At 37.0% G+C, this 22415-nt stretch overlaps 1 protein-coding gene across 1 annotated transcript; it reads left to right on the top strand.

The window, feature by feature from the left end:
• The first annotated feature begins 1408 nt into the window (after window positions 1-1408).
• LOC104532607 (catenin delta-2-like) lies at window positions 1409-19825 on the top strand. Its single transcript, XM_029087443.1, has 5 exons — window positions 1409-1504; window positions 4117-4243; window positions 8382-8513; window positions 15739-15812; window positions 18629-19825. Exons 1-5 carry the CDS (start codon window positions 1409-1411, stop codon window positions 18887-18889), a joined length of 690 nt encoding a protein of 229 aa, XP_028943276.1. The 3' UTR covers window positions 18890-19825.
• The last annotated feature ends 2590 nt before the right edge of the window (window positions 19826-22415 follow it).

Raw genomic sequence — 22415 nt, forward strand, 5'->3', positions numbered from 1 at the left:
ACATTTCAAAGACAAAAAGAATAATGTGGAAAGCCCAAATTATATCTTCATAAGACACCTATGCAGTAGATGTTTGGCACAGTAAGTTTAGTCACCTCAACAAAATAATTACTTCCTGTGGGCCTGAAGAAAATTTTATATTTTCAAAAGGACTTAAAAGTTGAGCAGGGTGACAAATGACGTGATCCTTAAGTCCAGTAAAAGGTGATCAGTGAGACTACAACATCACTTTTGTTTCCTACAGTGGTTATCCAACCCCTGTACCAAATGTAATCCCTGCAGCTTTCCCAAGAACATATTGTCAGAAACATGTCACTGACAATCAAGTTTCAACATTTGGACTTCAAGAAGTATAATTGAGGGAGAATAAATATATTCATTATAGTCAAAATATAAAGAAGTGCCTGGTAGAAGACACTTTGGAAGAGACAATAAGGACATATAATGGTATTTCTGTACTCTGGTTGTTCTGTGCCCTCCTGGAGTGTGCAGTTGCCACCTATTAATTAATTGCTGCCAGTTAACAAACGCATCCATTCTGTAACAGAATTGCATTGAATTTCTTTCCAATTTGTCAGATCTTTGTCTTACTCTTCCTCTCCTAGATCACGTTTGGGACTGGTAAATTGGTTTCTGAAATGCAGTCTCACATAGTTTGCTTTTGAGTTAGCTTTCTTCTCTGCAGGACACTGCTATATACTGTACCTTTAAGTACCCAAATCAATTTAATTAAATTTCATTACAGGCACTAGAGCTGAAACAAACTAATGAAAGCAGCCATCACGTCAGGTGGTATTTATCTCAGCATTAAATTGAAAATACTCCCTTTAGGCTCTTAAAAATTAGTTTCAATATTTAACACTAATAGCTTTTGGAATTGTTGGTGGGGATAGTTTTAATGAATTTGTTACAAAATGTTTACCTTTTCAAGGAAAGAAGCTTGTTCCTTGCAGCAGAGGAGAGCTAAAGAAAGATGACTTAAAAGTATTAGAGTTTTGAAATACTACGAGGTCCTGGAGCTGCCCATAATGCTGTTGAAAAACACAATGAAGGTTGTCTTACGGTGATAGCAATATGTCTTGTTTAGTCAAAAACAATGCCAAGTCACCACAATACTTCTGTTAGAGTTAATTGTTTGCCTGGCTTGTTTTATGGAGATGATTGGGCTTACAAACTTGAAAATTTGGAGCAGATTTTGTTTGAATACCTCACTATAGGCATTACTCTAGGCTGAGGGAAAAATGAAAATTTGCAGGGAGGAGCAGAAGGAAAAGCATTTGCCACGCAGAAGAACGCTATTGCTAGCATCCCAGCTACAACTGGACTTTGCTCCCTCGCTGTTGAGGCACCTTGCAGTGCTGTTTCTGAGGAAGCAACGTTGACAAAGTACCTGTGGATATTCTCCAGAATGAAACTGGTGCCACACGCTATTCCTGTAGAGTCTGTGGACTCTGCAGATAACGGGGATTTATTTCATCTACTTCCCATCAGAACCAGAGTCCAGGTATTAATGTAAATAATACAGATGGAATGGACAACAGGAAGAAGGGTTCAGGAGAAGATTCAGGTCACTTTTTTCTGACCTACATGCCAAGGATTTATTTGAGGGAAGCAAGAGTACAAAAGGAGAATGTACCTGGCCATGCATGCATCCAGATCCACAAAGCTGGAAGCATTTCTGACTTGCATTGTGTAAGCATGGCTGATGTCTCCTTTTGCAGGTAGACAGTAAAAAATAGTCTATTCCTTCTCCTTTTATCAGATCTAAAGTCTGTCCTCTTCATGTCTTTTCTTCAGCAGTCTATTTAAAAGAAAATAAATGGTCAGGAGACTATAACAAAGTGAATTGTAGCGAGTCACCTCTCTGGTGAGAACTTCTGACCCCAGAGAACGAGGAAGAAGGGAACCATTTTTCTTCAGCTGGATAAAAGCATGGGCTTCTCACATGTTTGTTACTTCATTTTTATAGTAGAGAAATCACTGTGCAAGTTATTATTAACAGAAGATGTAAAAATAATGCTAAGTATGTTATTTACAGTCTTGATGCTTGGATAAGATTATTGGATTTAATCTATTCCTTATAACTATAAACTATTAGTTATTTTTAAAAATCCACAGGTATTATAACTACACATTATCTATATGTATATATACTGAAAAGTTTCTAATAATTTCCAATTTGATTTAACATTAAGAAGTTAGGGCTTTACAGATGGTTTTGTTTACATTCTCATTGATCCTCCCTCTAGGCTGGAGGATGCGGCTTGTGTAGAAGCTGCTTGTTGGAAATGAAAGATTGAGTATCAGAAATTTTGGGCTTAAAGTGGTATTAAAGATTAACTATTTCTTTTTTCAAGTTGTTCTTACCATTTTTTATTAATTAACTGGTTTTCTTCCTTGTATTTTCTTATATGACTGTCATGAAATATGAGGTGCAGTTCAGTGATGTTTCCTAAACGTGAGTGAACTCTGTGGACAAACGCTCACTACTGACTCCAGGGAAAATCATGTCTCTGTTGTGAAAGCTGTGGCTCCAACTTCACTCTTCCTTTTTTTTTTCCTTTGAAATGATAACTGACAAACACACATGTTTATACAACTGTGTTATGTAAGGAGTAGAGATATTCAGAATCTGTAGTTAGGTGTGACATCTGTCTATCACAATTTACTCACTTACACCACTTCCCTCTACATCAAGTATAAGTATCTTCTTTCCTCCTGCTGTTTTTAAAAGAGAAAGTGTCACACTCTTGCTGAGTTCTTGTTCTTAAAAGTTTAGTGGAAAGGGGCTTTTCAGGCGATTTTCTCTGGCAGTTCAGAGAGCCAGGTGCCTGTGGTTTCTGTGGAGAGAACAAAGGCAGAGAGATGCCTTGGGCAAAGGCAGAGGGTGGGAGGGGATGGGATTCAGGGTTGGATGTCTGGAGTAGCCTGAGGTAGGGGGTGGGAATATTCTTTACTACCCGAATGGAGAATTTATTTTTCTATAAGAAAGAAAATTCCAGCTGGTTTTTGGTAATCTTTTATTGTGTTTGTTTTTATTCAGCATTTCATTGCAAAGCACCTGGCATGGTTCATTTTTTAGCACCATGCCAGGTGCTTGATGCGATTTACACTGATCCCAGCAGAAACTAGGTGTTTTTCAAAGGCTTGTGCCTTCAGTGCGAGACTAGTAAAACTCTGTTACTGATTTACATTTAACATCAAGCAGTGATAAAGACAGTTAAAATCTATCAATACTTTTAAGACATTTGAAATACTGTCATTTAATAAGAGCACTAGCAAAAGCCAATTTATTCTCTCATGATACTTTGAAACTATTTTTAATATCCTTTTAAAAATGTAAAGTACATTATTTTGGATTTTTGCATTGTATTATGGTTCAGGAAAAAAACATGAATTATTTAAACTCTCCTTTTTTATTTCTGAACTAGCTGCTATTTCTAGTGTTTGTATTACTTTGTTTCTTTTTTTTTTTTTTTTTTTTTTTCAAATACACCACCATTACTACAGTTTTAAATAGAAGGAATAGAATTTCTTTCTGTACATCTTGGAGAAAAATGCAACAAGGAAAATGCACTGATTCTTTTTGCCTCACGTACAAACAAATGGGCAGTTAATATAACTAGACTATAGATACCCAAATAGTTACAATCATTTTGATAATCCTGGAGCTTCTCCATCTAATTACTCCAAAATTTCCTTATAAGATAGAAATGATTTAAAGCAAAAACTGATTTTCACTGTGAAAACAAGCAGTCTTACGATTTGGAATATTTTCATAGCCAGAATGCTGTTTGCAATGTGAAAATATAGGCATGAAAAAAGACAGAACTATTAAACAAATAACCCAAAAAGTTGTTCAGTGTTTTCATCGAGTCTTTCTGAAATGTGCTGTTTTGCAGGACTTTCTGCTTTTTAATTTTTCTCCTGGTTTGTCAGTACAGTCAGCATGTCGTATCCTGCACCACTAAGAATATTTGCCACCCAATGGCAGGAAAAAGATAGTAGCCTACTTGTGTATATGTAGTGAAAACAGTAGAGGAAAATATTCTGTACTTGAAATGGAGAACTGTATGGCACTTCCACTGACTGCTGGTGCAATGTTTGATGTTGCAGGACGGATGGTCACAGTATCACTTTGTAGCCTCATCTTCAACAATAGAAAGGGATCGGCAAAGACCGTACTCTTCATCACGCACACCCTCCATCTCTCCTGTGCGCATGTCTCCTAACAACCGCTCAGGTAAGACCAGGCTTTCAGGACTGAAGTAAAGACAGAGGTAATCCATCACTGTCACTTTCCTTCTTGAAGCAATGTCACTGGCATCCAGAGTTGTTGTTAACAGTGGTGGAAGGGCATAAAATATATTCTTTAGTCTTACCTGAATTATCTGTTCAAAACAGGATTTTTTTTTTTTATTAACACCTTGTAAAGTTTTACAGCAGAAAGAATATTCCATAACTTTTTGTTATGAATTCTCATGCAGTGTTTTCCTGATAGGGATTACCTGACTAGATCTCAGGGCAATGGTGTCCATTTGTAGCATGAGGAAATTCTGTTACTCACTTTGCTAGTCATGAAAACCACTATGTGGTTGATGACCACTCTGCACACTTATTCACATTATTTTCTTGTCAGCTATTATTCTGATTATATGTGTATGTATGTATAAATGTGTATAGACATGCATATGTAAGTTTCACAAAAGATTGACTACAGGTCTTCATGAAACATTGATGGCATATTTACACCAGCTATCATTAATTCTGTATAATCCATACAATGAATTAATATAGGTATCTCAACTTATGCTGCAGTGGTAATTAATTTTTCTATTCAGAAATCTGGGCATTTTCCCCTCAGCTTATTTGAAGATAGAACATACCTTGGTTAGATAAAACCATTCCTAGTAAAAATCTTCTAAAATGAACAGAGTAAAACAGTCAGCTTTTCAATGTGCTTTTTACTACTTGTTGAGTCACATGCTGTCGTTCCATAGGTATACCAAGCATTTAGGATTAAAATTGGCCAAACTGATTATTGCCAACAGTATTGTGCCATAGTTGTTTGGGTCTTTTAAGAAAATTATTTTGTTAATTATCTAGAAGCCGCATTTTAGTCCTGCAGAACAGCCACTGAGGAGATTTGAAAATGTAGCCAGAAGTACGAGTGCTGCTATTCAGTTTTCGAAATCTGTCATTACAAAAGTCCATAAAGGGCTCTTGTTCTTTTTTTTCTTCTCCAAAATCTCATTTTTACTGTAAGTGCAAGGCACTTGAAATGTCTGGCCCTAAGATCTTGGTTTTGTCTCTTGCCAGAACTCTCCTCACTTCTGTCGCTCTGTTGCTTAAAGAATGTACTTAAAGAAATTTTGGATGAAATCTTACTCCCATTATCAGTTATTACAAGACTGGAAAGGACAAATACAGTGGTTGTTTCTGAAGGAAGAGGAGACAATATAATTACAGACCAGCCAGCTCAACTTCATTCTAGAAAATTGCTGGAACAAATAATCACAATCTGAACACCTCAAAGAGAGTAGGAACGTAAGATACTGCTTCACTCCAGGAGTTATCTGTTTATACTCAGTAGTGTAAGTTACTGTCTGTCTGATAGTATCCATATCAAAACCAAACATTAGTTTGATAACATTTGTTCTTATGAAATCCACCTGAATTCTTGCTACAACATAGTTAAAGGACTTTTTGGAAAGAATAGTCAATAAATGAAACCTACTGTAATCAGTAAGACTATCTAGGGCAAGCTAGCAAACAGTCCAGAAAACCTCATGTATGGTAAATACAAAACAGACTGAAAACCATTCTCAGATAATATTGCTTATTGTCAAAATGGAAGAATGCTTTGCTTGGAAGTTTGCCTTGGGCCCAGTACTCTTTAGTGGTTTCATTAATGACCCAAATAATATACAAAGGATGCCTGTTACCTTTGCAAGTGACATAAACCTGGGAGAGGCTCATGTACCTTGAATGGCATTATTAGAATTCGGAGTGATGCTGAGAAATTGGAGATACTGTCCAAAGGGAAAAAAAGATCCAATCTTTTACAAATAAATTCTAAGGAGAATATCTGGCTAGACAGAAGTTCTTTACAAATGAGTTAGGGATTTTTGTCATTTGCATACATGAATTGGGCGGTGGAGAAATCAGGATAGGAGGACACACTGAACGGACTGTAATTGTGTAACTCAAATAAGAGAAACACAAGATGGGGGCAGTGGGAGGAGCTGTGCACCAAGTATTCAAGCACATAACAGCCAGCTGTGAAGAGGAACCACATGAACTCTCTCTACTTTTGTATCAGACAAATGGAAATAATGAGCAGCAAGGAGTCAGGCTAGACATCAGGGAACATTTCCTAACAGTAGGGAAACAAAGCACTGGAAGAGACAGTGTGGAGCAGTTATGTGGTCTCTATCATTAGAGATCTTTAGTTTTAGATGAAAATCTGTCAATAATTATTCTGGTATACTGGATCCTACCTTGGAATAAAGAATTAAAGTAAATGAGCTCACAGTGTCCCATCCATTCCTTGGACTTGGTGATAAAATGCTTTAACTAGTGTAGAGAGCTCTATCTTTTCTGTGTCCTTCAAGAATAAGAGCAGAAAACCTTGGTACCACCTTTTAGTCTAATGTCAAGCAATGATTTTATGTCGACTTCCAGTAAAAACTCTGAAAGAGGGCACTTCAGAATTTTAACACTTGCCAGAAAGCAATTGTTCTCACATGGGAGGAGATAATTCCCACAGGGAACGTAAAGAGGTGGTTCTGTCCTTATCAGTCAATTTTGTTCAAAACACCAGAGTGCTTAAAAGCATTACCAGAGTGTGTGAAATAAAATGCATCCCTGCTCGAGCAACTTTTCCCACATTTGCATTCTGTTTTGTTCCCAATTAGACTCAAGTTGCCGTTAGCTGATTTAGTAATTTAATGTCACGTTTCTTTATATCTGCTGGATTATCAGATTTAGAATTGCATCACTATTGACAAGCAATTTAAAAGCAATCCTCAACTCCAATGGCTTCATAAGAAAAACCATCTGTCCTATATTTGCCCTGTAAATTCAGAGGCCAGGGCCAGCAGAACCAATCTAAGCAGAATTTAACATCATTTGTGCTTCCCTACTCCTTAAGTAAGTACAAGTACTTCCCTACTCCTTAACTGAAAAATGTAACATGGTTTAGAGATGACGAAAGACAGAACTCACAATCAAGCTTCACAAATGAGCTTGTCTTGCTTTTTTTTGCTTTTTGCTTTTTTTTTTTTTTTTTTTTTAAGCAAGGACATTGCTATTGCTTTTGAGGTTCTTTTTATCAAATATCTGGGTAGAGGCAGGGCAGGAAGTGGCAGCAAGCACCAGCACTTTAGTTATTTTTGTTCCACTGTGAAGCTCTTCTTCTGTTCCTTCATGAAGCTCTGGGATGCTCTGCCACTCGCCTTGTACTCCTTCCCCTGCCTTCCACAACAGGAAAGGTGCATTGTGTCTAGCAACACCTAAATATCTTGAACCGAGTTGACTTTAAAGCCATTTTTTTAGCTCTACTTTTCTCCTTTTCCTAAGCATTGCAAGCTTTAAGTCTTCATGATCAGTGCCAGTGGTCACCTTCACATTTTCTGGCATGTGAGAATCAAGTACAAAACCAGTTCTCCACCTAGTCACCTTGTACTTCTCTCCTTTTAGCCATACCGCAAGTGTTGGTGGTGAAGGATTTAGTTTTGATGATACCTTTACGTAGCAGTTGTTTTAATGGCAGTCGTTCATACATTGGTATTTAAAGACAGATAAATTATTTGATTTACCTTTAAGTGTTAGGCATTCTTTGCTATATGTTTTCTAGGAAACACACCTTCCTTTTTTTCCCATCCCCATTAGAATCATTTAATGGGTTTATTTTCAACAGAGAAGGGAGGAAACCATTTTATAAGGGTTTTTCCACAGAGTTGAAAGCTAATGGTCTTTTCAACAGAAATATATTAACCATTTTGAGAAAAAAAATGTAACTGCCTATACCAGAAAGTTTTCACAAGTTAAAGAAATTAAAAAGCTAAAGGGGCGGGGGGTGGGGGGAAATCATAATTATTGTACTTTTTTCTTAATGATCATCTTAGATGTTGGGTGTAAGTGAAAAAAGTAAAATGTTCAGAGAGAAAATTATGTTTGGACTTGATTGTCCCATGAATGCATTTGTCCTGTACTTGAAATAACAGCACGTTTTCTTCCATAATGGGGTAGTGTTTCTTGAAACAGCTTAATGTTAGTATGCTAACAACTATAAACTTTACTAAAATGTTTACTCTAGAGTTAAATGCTACATTCGGTCGTATGTGGCGAGAAAAAATAAATCCATTTTTATGATCTAGCAAGTGCCCCAGCCTCACCTCGGGAAATGATCAGCCTAAAAGAAAGAAAAACAGACTATGAATCAACTGGAACAAACGCCACTTACCATGGAAATAAGGGAGAACACACTTCTAGGAAAGACACCATGACAGGTGAGATCATGCTTGCATAGCATATATAAAAATGAGCTGTGATAGACCACTGATTTTATAGGCACGGATGGGTTTACTCTGCTATAGAAAAGAATCATCCTGCTTTGGTTGATTCCAAGGTTTTAGCCACCTTAAGTACAAGTGAAGAAATATTTAAGCTTAATGAATACAATGCTGTGCAAAAAGGAGTTGTGAAGGCGGTATTTCTTCACAGAGAAAAGGCTCTAAAAGCAATTCTACATTTCTTTTTAACTTTAAGTTTGTTTTCGTTTCAGAATAAAATTAGTAAACCCACCTTGTATTAACTAGGTTATTTCTGAAGCATAACAATGGTTGAGCATGTGTGGTGATCCCTAACATCTGTCTTTTGCAGGGAATGGCTTTCCGGTCAGGTTAGCTTATTTTGCATGTCATTCATTCCTAGGAATTTTGGTAGCAGTTTGTAAAGTCTACCCCTGTTACTTTCTCAGCTCAGCTGATGTAAATGGAGCAGTTTTCTCTGTGTATGTTACATCATCTATTGCAGGTTTCACTGAAGGCTTCTCTCCCCTAGTGATCTCATAGACTTGTTAGCACTTCAGTAATTTTGAGTGCTTTGCCTAGTACTGTGCCTCTCTGTTAATTCTCTTGCAAAATACGTGTTGGTCTCCGTCACTGTTGCACAGGCTTATATAACCTCTGTTGAACATTTTTGTACATTTATACAGTGCCGATCATCATGGTGTCCTCTCCTCCTGTGGTAGCAAAACCAGAACATCTCCAAATGCTCCCTCAGGGCAAGCAAAAAATCACAGTGAGGAATCACTCTGCACTTTCTGAATGCCAGTTACCTTTTCACGTGCCCTCTGTAGGGGTCTTGCTCAGAGGATGTCAGAATGGGCTGTCTCTATGTTCCTCAGCTCATGGGTAACACCAGTAGCATGAGACTCAGCATCAGCATGAGACTGGCCATCCACACTAGCTTTCAAGACCATATTTAGGATATGATGATACTCATACTACATCTACTGTTTTACATGCTATTGTATGGTCAAAACCTTAAGGGCAGCTTTTGAATTTGTGTGAAAATGCAATACAGAACATTAATTAGCATGAAAGTGACAATCTGAAGAAGAGGAATGGCAGTCAAGAGCATTTGGAAACCACAGAAATGCGGAGTGTCCTGAACGGTGTCTACGGCGTACTACAGAAAGTTGCAGCAGATTCAGTCAAGGTACTGCATTTTATGTATCTGTAATATTTTGAGTGTTTCATAGTCACTGCACAAGGTAGTCCTCTAAAAAACTTCAGTAGTCCTTACTTGTGTGATTGTGAAGGACAGGACTGCGGTTTTTTCAGCATTTTGTCAAGGATCCATGAAGAGGGACTCTGCAGCAGGCTGAAAAGGCAGAAACATTAGTATTTTGTTCTAGCTGTATCTGCAAATTTAGACTACCAGATTATATCAGAAGGTTCACAAAAAAAGGGTTTCCATGTGGAAAATCTGTGTTTCCTCGCAGATAGCCTTGTCTCTTTTCACACTTCTAAAAAATTGTGGTTTTGTTTTTTCCCATTGCTTTTCATTTATCTTTGACTGTAGTGTTTTTCTTCTCCCATTCCCGTTTCCTTTGTTTCCTTTCTCATTCAATATAATTTTCAGATCATAAGGTTTGTACTTCCCCAGCAACCTTTGCTCCACTTTGATTTTTGCATCATTACTTTCCTTTAATATCTGCTTGTATTTTGTCTGTTCTTACTGATCTTTTGGGTGGGCCTATAGTAAGGAAACTAAAAACTCAGCATAATGCTCAGCTATCAACTATTTTTCCAGCTACTGACCTCAGTGAGAAAAATCAAAACCAAAACCAAATTGAAAAGTTTAATAATATTTCACAATCTTCTATGACCATTGTACAAATGAATGTGAAATTAACAAATCACTTTCTCTCTCTTTCAGGTCACCAAATGTCTGCTCATTTGATCTGAGCTCAAATTAAGCACCATTTTAAGAATAAAAGAAAATGACAGAAGAAGTCTCACTCATCAACATTCAACGTGAAATTTGTGTAACATATTTGTAGCTCATAAAATAAATATTTAATTAAAAAGCAATATAAAATCAGGATTTGTGATTTTAATTGTGAGACATTTTGACTTTACTTGATCTAATATAAGTTCATCTAGCAAGTTCATTGCAATGCCTCTATTTCATTTTGTGTATCAGACAATGCATTGCATTTAATACATCCACAGAGCCTATGGGATTTAGATAAATGTTTTTTCCGGCTCCACCTAACGTGTACATATTTTGAGTTGTTCTTGTATTTTGTGCCAAGCTGATGTTTTACACAAAGCTTTCTTTGACTTACGGATTTACACAGAATGTAGAGCCACAGATGTAGTCCCAGTTTATCCATGACTGTCTCCAAAGCTCTTCTCAGTTTATAGTTCAAAAATTTTATGACCTCGTGGCTCAGACTGAAATGAAGGGGTTTTGATGGATTTTCGAAGCAAAAATGTTGGCTTCTTGCCATCGTGGGGAGTTGTCAGGAAACCTCTGGGGAAAAAGGAGAATCTATGAAGTAAACAGTTTGGCTGAAGATGCTAACTTACAATGATTTCCTAAGGACAGCTAAAAAATAGTGGAACACTATCAAAGTTCTCGTTGCCCTCTTCCCTTTACAGGTTTATGATGCATGATATGTTTACTATCCATCTTCTCTGTAGAAAATAATAACCAATAATAAAATTTTATCACCTAAAGTATATTTTTAAGACAAAAACTATTATATTCCTTGAAAAAAAAAAACAGGAACTATAAGTGTGTGTGATAACGTTGTTTATGTTATGGTGTGTTCCTTTAGAGCAGGGAAGATAAGCTTGTTGTATACTCTCATGGGACTCTTACTCTAAAGTTTCTTTTACTTTGTTAGTTCCCTTGCTGAACTAATATGTGCATCACAGTCTGTACCCTGTGTCTTCACTTCCACCAGCCAAAACACCTTCTGATTAACTTATTTTCTTTTGGTTATCAAGAATCAATCATCTCTACTTTTGTTATTTAAACTTAGAACATTCAGAACACAACCAGTCGCCATCATCTGCTACATTATTTACCGATGCTTGGGCTACTTGAACTTATTAATACTTGAAGAAAACATAATACACTATAATCTTTTCTCATGCCCTTACCTCATCTTTCACCATGCAGGAAGGTGGCGGTGGTAGTGACAGGTAATGATCTCTGTTAGTTGAGATTTGTGAGGCACAGAAGCATTTTTCTTTACTGCCTTGAACTAAATTTTAGAAAGTGGAGTCCTGCTGCTTATAGCAGAAAAAGCAGGTTACACAATACCAGATGAGGATAACTACCTGTCCAGATGAGCTTTCCATTCTTACTATCAGTCTGTGTTTGTGAGGGCAAAAGGCTAGCACCTTGTTATTTCAAGGTGTCTGTAAATGTGTTCAGAGTAAGTAATTAGAAGAGCTGAAAGCTGAATGTTAAACGATGAATCAAGTGACTGGGATATACGGGGACGGCTTTGGTCAGTGATACCTTTGTCACATCAATCACTGAGTGACATTCTTTTCAAAGCTGTTGTCAGCTTTGCAGAAAACTGGTGTGGGGAACTATATGCGGTTTTTTAACCAATATTACCTTGAAAACTGCACAGAGGGGAAAAAAAGGAAGGTATTTTTCTATGATGTTCTTTATGCAATGCATCCATAAAGTACTGCAGGTTGATCATAGTACTCATGATCATTTTAGAAATCATTTTAGAATCATTTTAGAAAATTTACATTTTGCCTAGTAAAAAATATGTCTTCAGTGCTATCATGTACTGATGTTTAGATACTGCATAAAATGCACACATGCACACACACTCATCACTCCTCAAATCATGTCATCCGCAGCTTACATCTCTGTAAAGAAGTGTTTGCTAGAAAATCTCCATCTCTTGCTCCTTGTACCTCTTTCCTTTCTCTTGCCATGTTTTAAAAAAAAGAAAATCATTTCATTAACCTCGCTTTCTCTCTGCTAATTTTACTGTGATGGTATGTATACAGTATTAACAGCAAAAATAAGATACTAACCATGCAATATCTGCCCATTCATCTAGCTCATTCTCTCCCTTCTTTCTTTTATATTTGCCCTTTGCTTTTGGACAGCAAGAGTCAACTGCTCACTGAAGCATGGCAGAGCGGGAATGGAGTTCCCAGGGATGCCACCTGCGTGTTCAGAAGCAGGTACTGGAGCGGGGCTGCATGCATTGCTAGCAGCTACATTGCTTAACTTACATTTCCTCCAGAGACAGAATTATTTCAGCCTCCTGGCTAGACTAAGCCAAGATTTCTTGTTCTTGAACTCTTGGCATTCATTTCCAAGCATTTGATGTGTCATTGTATTTCTTTTTATTACATTAAGAAAAGAATGCGCTTTTTTTTTTTCATTTTAAACTTGTGAATTTGTATCCACATCACTGCAGTGAAATCAGCAATGCAGACCTTGAAGCTATTTTCATAAGCTGAAACTATCCATTTTTCCACCGCAGAATATGTGATCTGGGAGACTGTAAGTCTTCAATCTGGCATGTGACAATTCTGAGCACATCAGTGCAAATGTCACAGTAGTGCATTGGACAGCTATGCACCAACACTGGACTGTTTCTGTTTTTATAATAGTCATGGCTATTAGTGGCACATATGTATTATGTGCCTTTTTATATACCTCTAAAAAGATGGAAAGGTCATGACCCTCCTTAAAGTCTCTCTGATTGCCTGAAGGAACAACATATAAATTAGCATGTGTCCAGTTTGCTATTTTTCATCAGATTCTTCATAAAACCCTCAGATGTTGCACCTTATATGAATCTTTTATTCTTGACATCAACCAGTCATGAACTGTATTGTCATGTCTAGACTGAATATGTTCAGCCATGCCTGTCTAAAAACTTGCATGCATAAGACTTCAACCCTGCTTATCTTGCAGTTTATATACATGAAAACAAAATGTTTGGAAGATGTTCTTCCCCCCTTATAAGAGTCCAACACACTGAATATCACACTCACTTCACAAAATGGGTAGCTGAAACACTGAGTATCTTCAGATTTTGAGAAGAGGAATTTGTATAACCCAATTTCTTCTAGCCTTTGTAGGACAAGCAAAAAAACTCAGAAAAAAACAGCATAAAAAAGATGGTATCAAGGAAAGATCTGTCAGTTGTACTGCTGAGAGTCATGCCATCATGAGATGCACCATAAATAGCAATGCTGATGCAGATCTAATACCAAAGACTGTAATTGGGAGGGAGATTTTCAAACACTAAAGCAGAGGATGCAGCTGGAATATAAAAAACTCTGAAATAACAGTCAAGTCTCACACATCGCTCAAGTTTGGTGACAAAATGCAACCTGAGCCAAGAGAACCTCTGCAGATCGGCCCTTCAGTACTAACATCTGTGGCCAAAGACAAACTACTCAAGCAGTCATCATTTCCATCTGTTACCACCTATTGGCACACAGGCAGAATTAAGACTACCTACCACTGGAAAAGACCAATCATGATCTGTTACTGGAGTTCATATTCTTCCCACCTTCTAAGAAAGGATCCTGCTGCACTCCTTGGAGACCTCCAGAGCTCTTCTCCATTTCCTACACGGGACTATGCTCTGTCTCAGTAACTGCATCCAGCCCTTCAAGAAACATGAGTTTTTTCATCTCTATTATTTAATGGTTATCAAGTGAAAAAAATATCTTTTTCCAGCTGTTAGGGGTCACTACCCCACCATGTAAGCCCTGTCTTTGTCTTGTTTCAAGAACATGATGGAGATCTTTAAGAACACCATCTGAGATCTGTAAAGCAGCAATGTGGAACAGTACACCAAACCCTGACAAAATTTATACCCTTGGCACGGAACCCCTAGCAGATGTGAAGATCAGAATTGGTGCATTACAGTCAACTTTGACTAAAGACCATACCCTTGCTTTCTCCAGAGAGGGTGCGGTGGCTGGGGGAAAGGTAGAGGAAGTTGTACATGCTGGGGTCCATGCTAGCAGGTTGCCAAAGGAAGAAAAGAGTGGTTACTTCTTCAGTAACCGTGGTTCTTCTTAGTGCTGTGACTAGCATGGATCCCATACTCAGCTTTCAGCTCTGATGCTCAGTCCTTACCCTCAAAGGTTTTGAGTTGCGAAGGTATTAAAAGCAGCTCTAGTTGCCTCCAGGTTTTACACCACTGCACAGAGGCCCAGGAGAAATTGGTGAGAGCGACATGTTTCAGTTCTACTGGTTCACGACTACTAAATTTTTACTTGCAGGCACGTGGTTTTGTAATGAAAGTCCTCATGACAGCATCAAATCGTTAGTTATAATGTCTAGAAAGTTAATAACACATGCCTAGTAAAAACTGCACAGCAGCTGCACAAAATACTACCCTCATATTCTTTCAGATATGAGAAATAACTTCAATCATTCTAGTTCTACCAAAAAAAATCTAAAAATGATCATTGAAGTCAGCTTTGCAGGGAAAATCCTTAGCTTTTTATGTGTTTTTGGGGGGCAAGATGGGAAATAAATTTTTGCAAAACTGTATGATATTATCCTTGTCTTTAGAATTACTTCTCAGTTTTGTCCATGAATTTTAGTAGTAGGACGTCTGAGAAGAAAGCGACAGCAGTTCATGGAGTTGAGACTATCTTGCCAGACCTCTTCAGTATAACTACATATTTATTTTTTGCATAACTAATTTTTCAGTTGCATTTAATCATTTTTTCCATTAATAATTTCACCATATAGCAAAAGCATTATAGGATAAATAATCCAGGATTTGGTGTAGCATCAACCAAATGAAGTGAAAAGAATGGAATGCTTCTTAATCTCAGTATTTACAACTGTTACCTGTGTAGTGTATGTGGTATAAAATCCTATATATAACCTGAAGTATATTACTGAATGCTAGCTGTGTATGAAATTATTTTGCTGTGAAGTGCACAAGATTGCTACGAACATGGCATAGTGCCTGTTACCGTTAAGAAGTGTATACCATGTACATGCACATGCACCAAAGCAAAGGTTATGACGGTTCACTGGGAGGAAGAGAAAGTAAAGGTCCGCAGATGCTTCTAAAGATTTTTGTGTATGGAAAACAGATGCTGTATAATGTAATTAATGAAGCCGTCAGAATTCATTTTGAGGCCAAAGAAGTATGTTTGGTAAACCTGCTTTTTCCTTCCTTCTTTCTCTCTCCAGCTCAGAACACTGGAATCTCAACTTTGTACAGGAACTCCTATGGTGCACCTGCTGAAGATATCAAACATAACCAGGTAAGTAAGGAGACTAAAATGTTGCTGTTGTAGATGGCATATGCACAAAAATTGTCTAGGGTGTTTAAGCCTGTAACTCATGATGAAATCAAGAGCAACCTGAATGCCTTTGAAGTTCTGGGTCTTTGCAACACAGATGATAAAAGCTAAGCTAATGTTAATGGGCACTTCTGCTGGCTCTGGTATCTCATGGTGTCCTGTGCCAGTGAATTTGGTTAGGTCCAGTCACATCTTACTACTTGAGTGTAGCCATCATAAAATTCAGCATTCCTGTTGACACGTACAGCTCACGTGCTAAGGCATCCTAGCAGAAACTCGAGTCTTGAACAGTCCTGGAGAAAGAACCCCCTGTATCTTTTGCAGGGATGTGTACACTACACTTCCATGTAGCAAAAGCCCTCAGATTTGCCATTGAGTCACACCAGAAGCATGATTGTAACCAGGCTTTTTGTTTGGTTTCTTTTTAATGTATATGTTGGGGCATGGGCAAGAGAAAATGTATCATTTCATCACAAGGACACTTTCTCCCCTATATACATTCAAGCCATTCTGTCTAGAACTTTGGGACTCCTGAAATAAACTATCTGTGAAAAGCAGGAGGCAATAAGTATGTTTGGATAAGGTGGACATTACAAAAATGTAATTGGTAGCGTGAGCGCCAAGCTGATGCACTCACAGAAGAAGTTGCAATATTGACTGATAATGCATTAACATAGCCGTTATTTCCAGTATTATTATTATTTCCTCAGTCCCTGGGAAACAAAACATTTTTCTGCACCCATAGGCTTTTGTTTCATCATCATTAGTAATGCTACTTTGTACTTAATTATTACAACTCTCTAATATTTTCACAACTTCTCTATGTAATATGCAAAAGTTACAGCATTTTCCAGCTAGAGGAATGAGAATAAAAACCATTTAAGGAAAACACTTAAAATTATTAGTAGTATTAGACATGTCAATGAATATTTAGTAAAACTGATAAAAAAAGATTTCTCTCTCAAAACTTTTACTAGACTACCTGAAATTTCAATTTAAGAGCCTGATATTTTGGTTTTAATCCACAAACTTTAGGTGAAGAGAGGTTCTGATATTCTACGCCCTCATTTCTCTTTATTGGTTTTGCTTTTTAATTAGCCAGTATTTCCTGTGGTGCACCATATTCTTTTTATGTGCGAGCCAGTTCAGTGCATGAAGGTGTTTTTGCTTTTATTGCATTTAAAGAGATGAAACTCTTCTAATTAACACAGTATTTAGAGAAAATAAGGATATGAGATATTGTCACAGCAGGTGCACTCTAACTGCAGTATCAACTAATTTGATTTTTGGAATAAGAGTCTGAGCAAAAAAACAAACCAAAACAAAAAAAAAAATCACGAAACAAACAAACAAAAATTTTTCCACCTTTTCCCGCTTGCTTTCTCCATTAAATGTCATGTTTATGATTGACATATCAGAAATAATGTTTTTAGCTAAAAAGAACCCAGAAATACTACTTCAGTTCCCTATTTTCTACTCAAAAATTGACTGTCTTTAACTTTTTGGCATATAAATAGGTTGCTCAGTATAGAATTTTTCTCCTATGTCCAAAATTAAACACCTGTGTTTGAATGTGTGAATGAAACGAGGAGCTCAAGGTCCTATGCGCCTTGATAGCAGTAGTAGAAATAGAAACTAGAGTAGTTATGCTCCCTTGTGCTGTTCTAATATTGGGCCCAGTGCTGTAAGACCACTTATAGGATTATTAAAGGGCATGGAGAGCCTTTTGGACTCTAGGCATAGAGTCCACTACAGACATGCTTTGAAACAATATCACAGAGTTTGGGACATAGCACTGCAACTGTTCCTCTCTTCTCGAAGGAGCATTACTGGCTCTTGCAGAGTCAGGAGGATCTGCAGAGTCTTCTGTCACCAACATCTTAGCATCAGTATTCCCAATGTGACCATTTGAGGATTGAAAGACTGTATCATTTTGCAGTCACAAGGTCTGCCCAAAGGTAAGAGAGGTGACAAAGGTAGTGTTCCACTGAGGTACTTAGAAAATGTTTATAAATTTCAGATTAAGTCCCAACTATAAAAACAGAGACCCGCTAGGGCTGTCTGGTTTAGGAACCATCTGAGATTTTTTACTGCACATCATAAATATTTCAGCTTCAAGGCAACTTGCTGGAATGTAGCAACAACACAAGATTGCCAGCATGAAGTGCTGAGGAGGTAGTAAGATGATGGTTCAGCTTAACAGTAGCAGAGGAACACATTTCAGGGCCCCTAACTTGAAGTTTTCTCATGTCAGTGCCCTGAAGACTATAAATGGTTCTTACAGATGTGATGTCACTTTAAATCTCACTTGTGGCAAAGGCAGCTGAAAAATGTTTAGTGTCTTTGTAGTATATAGTGCTTCCATCCAAATTCTTCAGGGCTGAGTTTTGGCCACCAATGTTTGCATTATATAGCTGCAAAATAGTAAAAAAAAATATACACAGATTATAGTTACAAAAGGAACTGTAAGCTGCACTGCTCAGGTCCAGATTTGAATTACTTTTTGAGTAAACTAGCATCTGTTAGCAGCAGTAACATTAAATAATAAATGTATTTAATAGCTATTTAAAAAGAAATGTAAAGAAATGTAATGACAAGGCAAAGCTGTGGAATTAATTCATTACCAAGGAATACCTTGAGCAGATGTTAAGATTACAAAGATAAACTTTGTATTTCCTGTATACAGGAGTGTCACATAGAGTGACACTTACTCCTCCTTCCCTCTTGTTGCCCATAGTAAGTTTATCTAACAAGCTGTGGTCATTACTGTCTTTCAGGTTTCAACACAGCCAGTTCCACAGGAGCCCAGCAGAAAAGATTACGAACCATATCAGCCGTTTCAGAATTCAACAAGAAACTATGATGAGTCCTTCTTTGAGGACCAAGTGCATCATCGTCCACCTGCAAGTGAATACAACATGCACCTGGGACTAAAGTCAACTGGCAACTACGTCGACTTCTATTCAGCTGCTCGTCCCTATAGTGAACTTAACTATGAAACAAGCCACTATCCAGCCTCTCCCGACTCCTGGGTTTGAGACTTGGGCAGATACAAAAGCTCCAGGAACTGTGCATGTGCATGCATACCACAAGACATTTTTTTTTCCTGCAAATTTAGTTTGTTAAAGCCTGTTCCATAGGAAGGCCCAGATAACCAGTATGGAAAAAATTAAGAGATTTTTTTAGAAGGCTAAAAGATACGAAAGCTAAACCTGGGAGTAATTAAAAAGAAATATATATATATACATATATATATTTTACAGTGTAGGGCAACTTTACTGTTGGCCTGTAGAGTCTAAAGTTCAGTGCTGTATATTGAATGTGGCTGAAGGAAGGAGAGAGAACATGACAGTGGATGTGAGTCCAGAGTTAAGCACAAGTAACTGAGCAACGTACATACTTTATGGGGAACAGCTTCTCACACTTTGTTTAATATCCTCATTCATTGTGAATCTAGGCTTCAAGTTGCATTTGGGGTTTCCTCTGTACAGCAAGATGTTTCTTGCCTTTTGTTAATGCATTGTTGTAAAGTATTTGATGTACATTACAGATAAAAAAAGAAAGTGCATTGTGTATATTACACCAATGCCACAGTGTTTCTTCATCTATGGTTCTAAATATTGCTTCAATTTCAAATTTTGAAAGATGTATGAATTTCCAGGGTTTTTTTTTTTTCTTTTCCCCGGTGCGTTTTAACAAAAAAAAATTTCAAAAAAAAAATCAAAAAAACAAAAAGGAATATTTAGCAGTATTGTTCGTTCTGATATGTGAATTTGTTTGTGGCAACTAAAAAAAAAGGCATTCAGCAGTTTCTGACAATTAACATTCGTCATTCCACACTCCTTGTCAACAAAGTGCTTTTTCACTGCCTAAAATTTTAGATGTAGATATTTGAAATAGATTTTTTTCATTTATACCAGTTTTCTTTATGATGATACAGTGTTAAAAGAAAATAAATTACAATTGATATGTCATCCATATTTGCTAAGAATGTCTATTTCCAAGAACCTACCGTACAAATACACATTCTTACTCGTGTGTGTCCACGTACGCATAGTATTCTGTGTGCATGTGCGTGTATGTGTTTGAGTGTGCGCGTTTGTGTGGCGTAAGACTTCTTTTCATCCAGTGTGTTCCTTGTTCAAGCTTCCATATTTTTTTTTATTTTTGTTTATTTTTTTTTAACAGTGGAAACTCCAGTATGTGCTTTCTCTTACTCACTTTCTTAATCATTGATAGCAATTCAAAATTGTTAGGCCACATACTCACAAAAGAAGGCTTTATCGGATTTTTTTTTTCACTGGCTCCTTTACCTTTAGGTATCATTTCCTCTGAAATAGCATCTCTTGATCTTCTCTTGAGGAAATTGCATTACTCTCCAGCCACCAACCAGCAAGTGCTCAAGGAAGGCAGAGTTTGATCTTGCCATGTCCCTGAGGGAATCAGAAATAAAGACCCAACAGACTAAAGTCTACAGTCTCCAAACTCTTTGAGGTAGAAGGGTCCAACTCCTGAACCATTAGGACAATCATTTATTTTAACCCATACCAAAAAAGAAAACCCGATACACAAAACACATTCCTCAAATATGAAAGATACTGGCCATTTCTGTGCATTTAATGTAAAACCCCCCAAAAAATTGAAATGTAAGGGACAGATTTATTTTTTAATTTTTTTTTTTAAATTAAAAAGTAGAAAAGGAAGCTAGGCAGGGAGGCCAGAAGAGCTGGCATATTCATCTTAGCTCTTGGAATTCTGGAAGTAAAAAAGAGAATCTAGTGTTTCTTCATTTCTTTGATTCAGGCAACAGTTCACAGTTTTCACAGGGTAAGACCCGCCACAAATGGAGTGTTGTAAATTGCTCAAATTACAATTAATAAATTTGTTTTAGGTTGCAAACATTTCTGTGATTAGTCATAGTAATAGTCCTAACATCACCTGGCACAGAAGTCTCTCGCAAGTCATCGCCTGCTCTATAGGATGCAGCCCAAGTAGTACAGGCAGGCAGGTATTGTGACGTAGAATTGGTTTATCAGTAATCTAGGACTATAGTTTAATCTTTTTTGGCAGCTTTTCCCAGTGTACGATATGTAACCTTATCTGCTCTTTGTAGTAAACAGGGAAAAAAATCGCATGCAAAAAAATTTTTAAAAAATTTAAGAAAGGGTGGGTGGGAGGGGCACAGTGGGCCAGATGTATAGTGAGGTAGATAAAAATACTATTCATAGTTTTGGACACAGGTTGTTTATATTTTATTTATTACATTGATTTTAATAAGATAAGTGACATTTGCAGTGCTATTTTGAACAAAGCACGTTTTCAGTATAAAAACTTTTTTTTTTTAATAAAGAATGTCACTCGCAACTTGAAGTTCTTCTTGACTGCCTGATAACCACCAGGCTGGCACAGTTCTCCAGGCACAGGATTGCCAGCAGGCCGAAGGGATCTGTCATTCTGATTTAAGTTCTTAGGGCAGGAGGATTGGATTTTATCCAGTAACTTGGATTTATTTCCATTCTTCATACTACTGAAATGCCCACATTGCCCCCTTTCAGCTCCTCTTAGAAATTACTTGGAGTCAAATGTTGACCATTGCTCAAGAGAGAGATTCTGGATCAATTAAGTGGCATAAAGTACCTTTTGTCTTTAGTTTGTGTTGTTTTGTTTCCATTCTTCTGTAGTGGCAAGTACTCCAACTGATAACATTCACCCTTGCTGTACTGAGTTTTGAGAAGGTGTTGAATTACCTGGCTTCTTTTCCAGGCTTGGAAATCCAACACTGCTGCCATACTGAGCAAGATACATATGGTGCATTGAAAGGAAAGTAACATTACCTATTGCTGTTCCCTCCATTCTTGTACTAGATCACACAGAGAAATAGAGAAGAAACAAAAATGTTCCAAAAAAAAAAAAATGTATAAAATGCAATTGATGTACTGTAAAATGTCGGAATTTTTTTTTCTTTTTTTTTAACAAGCTTCGTATTAGAATCTTGTTCAGCTGTGTAGAGCTATATAAATCTCACTGTTTTATTAAATGCTGTTTATGGTCTGGAAGGAATGGTTAACTTATCTCAAGATTAAGAAATTTGCACTAACATGAGCAATATTGATTTGAAAAAAAAAATAATATGAATTCAATATTTAAAAGATAAACTATGATTTTAAAGGTATATTAACACTGAAAGTACATTTTGACAAATAACATATTTAAGCCCAAAATATAAATGGTTATGTCAGATAACACAAAAGAACTATAACAATATAGATTGAGAAAAAAAAATGTGTTTCACTGTACATGTTGCTAACATGTACAAAGACAAACTCATATTGACATATTTTCTATTAATAAATCCTACTGTATTGTGGAGATTCACTGGTCATAGTGCAATATGTTTAAACTCAGAAGTTCACTCCATAGATTGATGCCTAGCTTCACACAGCCAACAAACCCCTGCCAGTTATTTATTTTAAATATTAATTGGGTAGCTAACTTTCAGCTCTCGAGTCATTTGCTTCTCCCTCCCTCTCCATCAGGTTTATGAGTGCAATCTACTCTACAACA

Source organism: Antrostomus carolinensis, unplaced genomic scaffold, assembly GCF_000700745.2.
Source record: "Antrostomus carolinensis isolate BGI_N321 unplaced genomic scaffold, ASM70074v2 scaffold19741, whole genome shotgun sequence".
NCBI classification, from domain to species: Eukaryota; Metazoa; Chordata; class Aves; order Caprimulgiformes; family Caprimulgidae; genus Antrostomus; species Antrostomus carolinensis.

Excerpts from the sequence above, each read along its gene's own strand:
- LOC104532607 (XM_029087443.1), top strand. The coding sequence starts at position 1,409 with ATGAAACTGGTGCCACACGCTATTCCTGTAGAGTCTGTGGACTCTGCA. Across the intron at positions 1,505-4,116 it reads CCATCAGAACCAGAGTCCAG|GACGGATGGTCACAGTATCA; the intron begins GTATTAATGTAA and ends TTGATGTTGCAG. Across the intron at positions 4,244-8,381 it reads GTCTCCTAACAACCGCTCAG|CAAGTGCCCCAGCCTCACCT; the intron begins GTAAGACCAGGC and ends TTTATGATCTAG.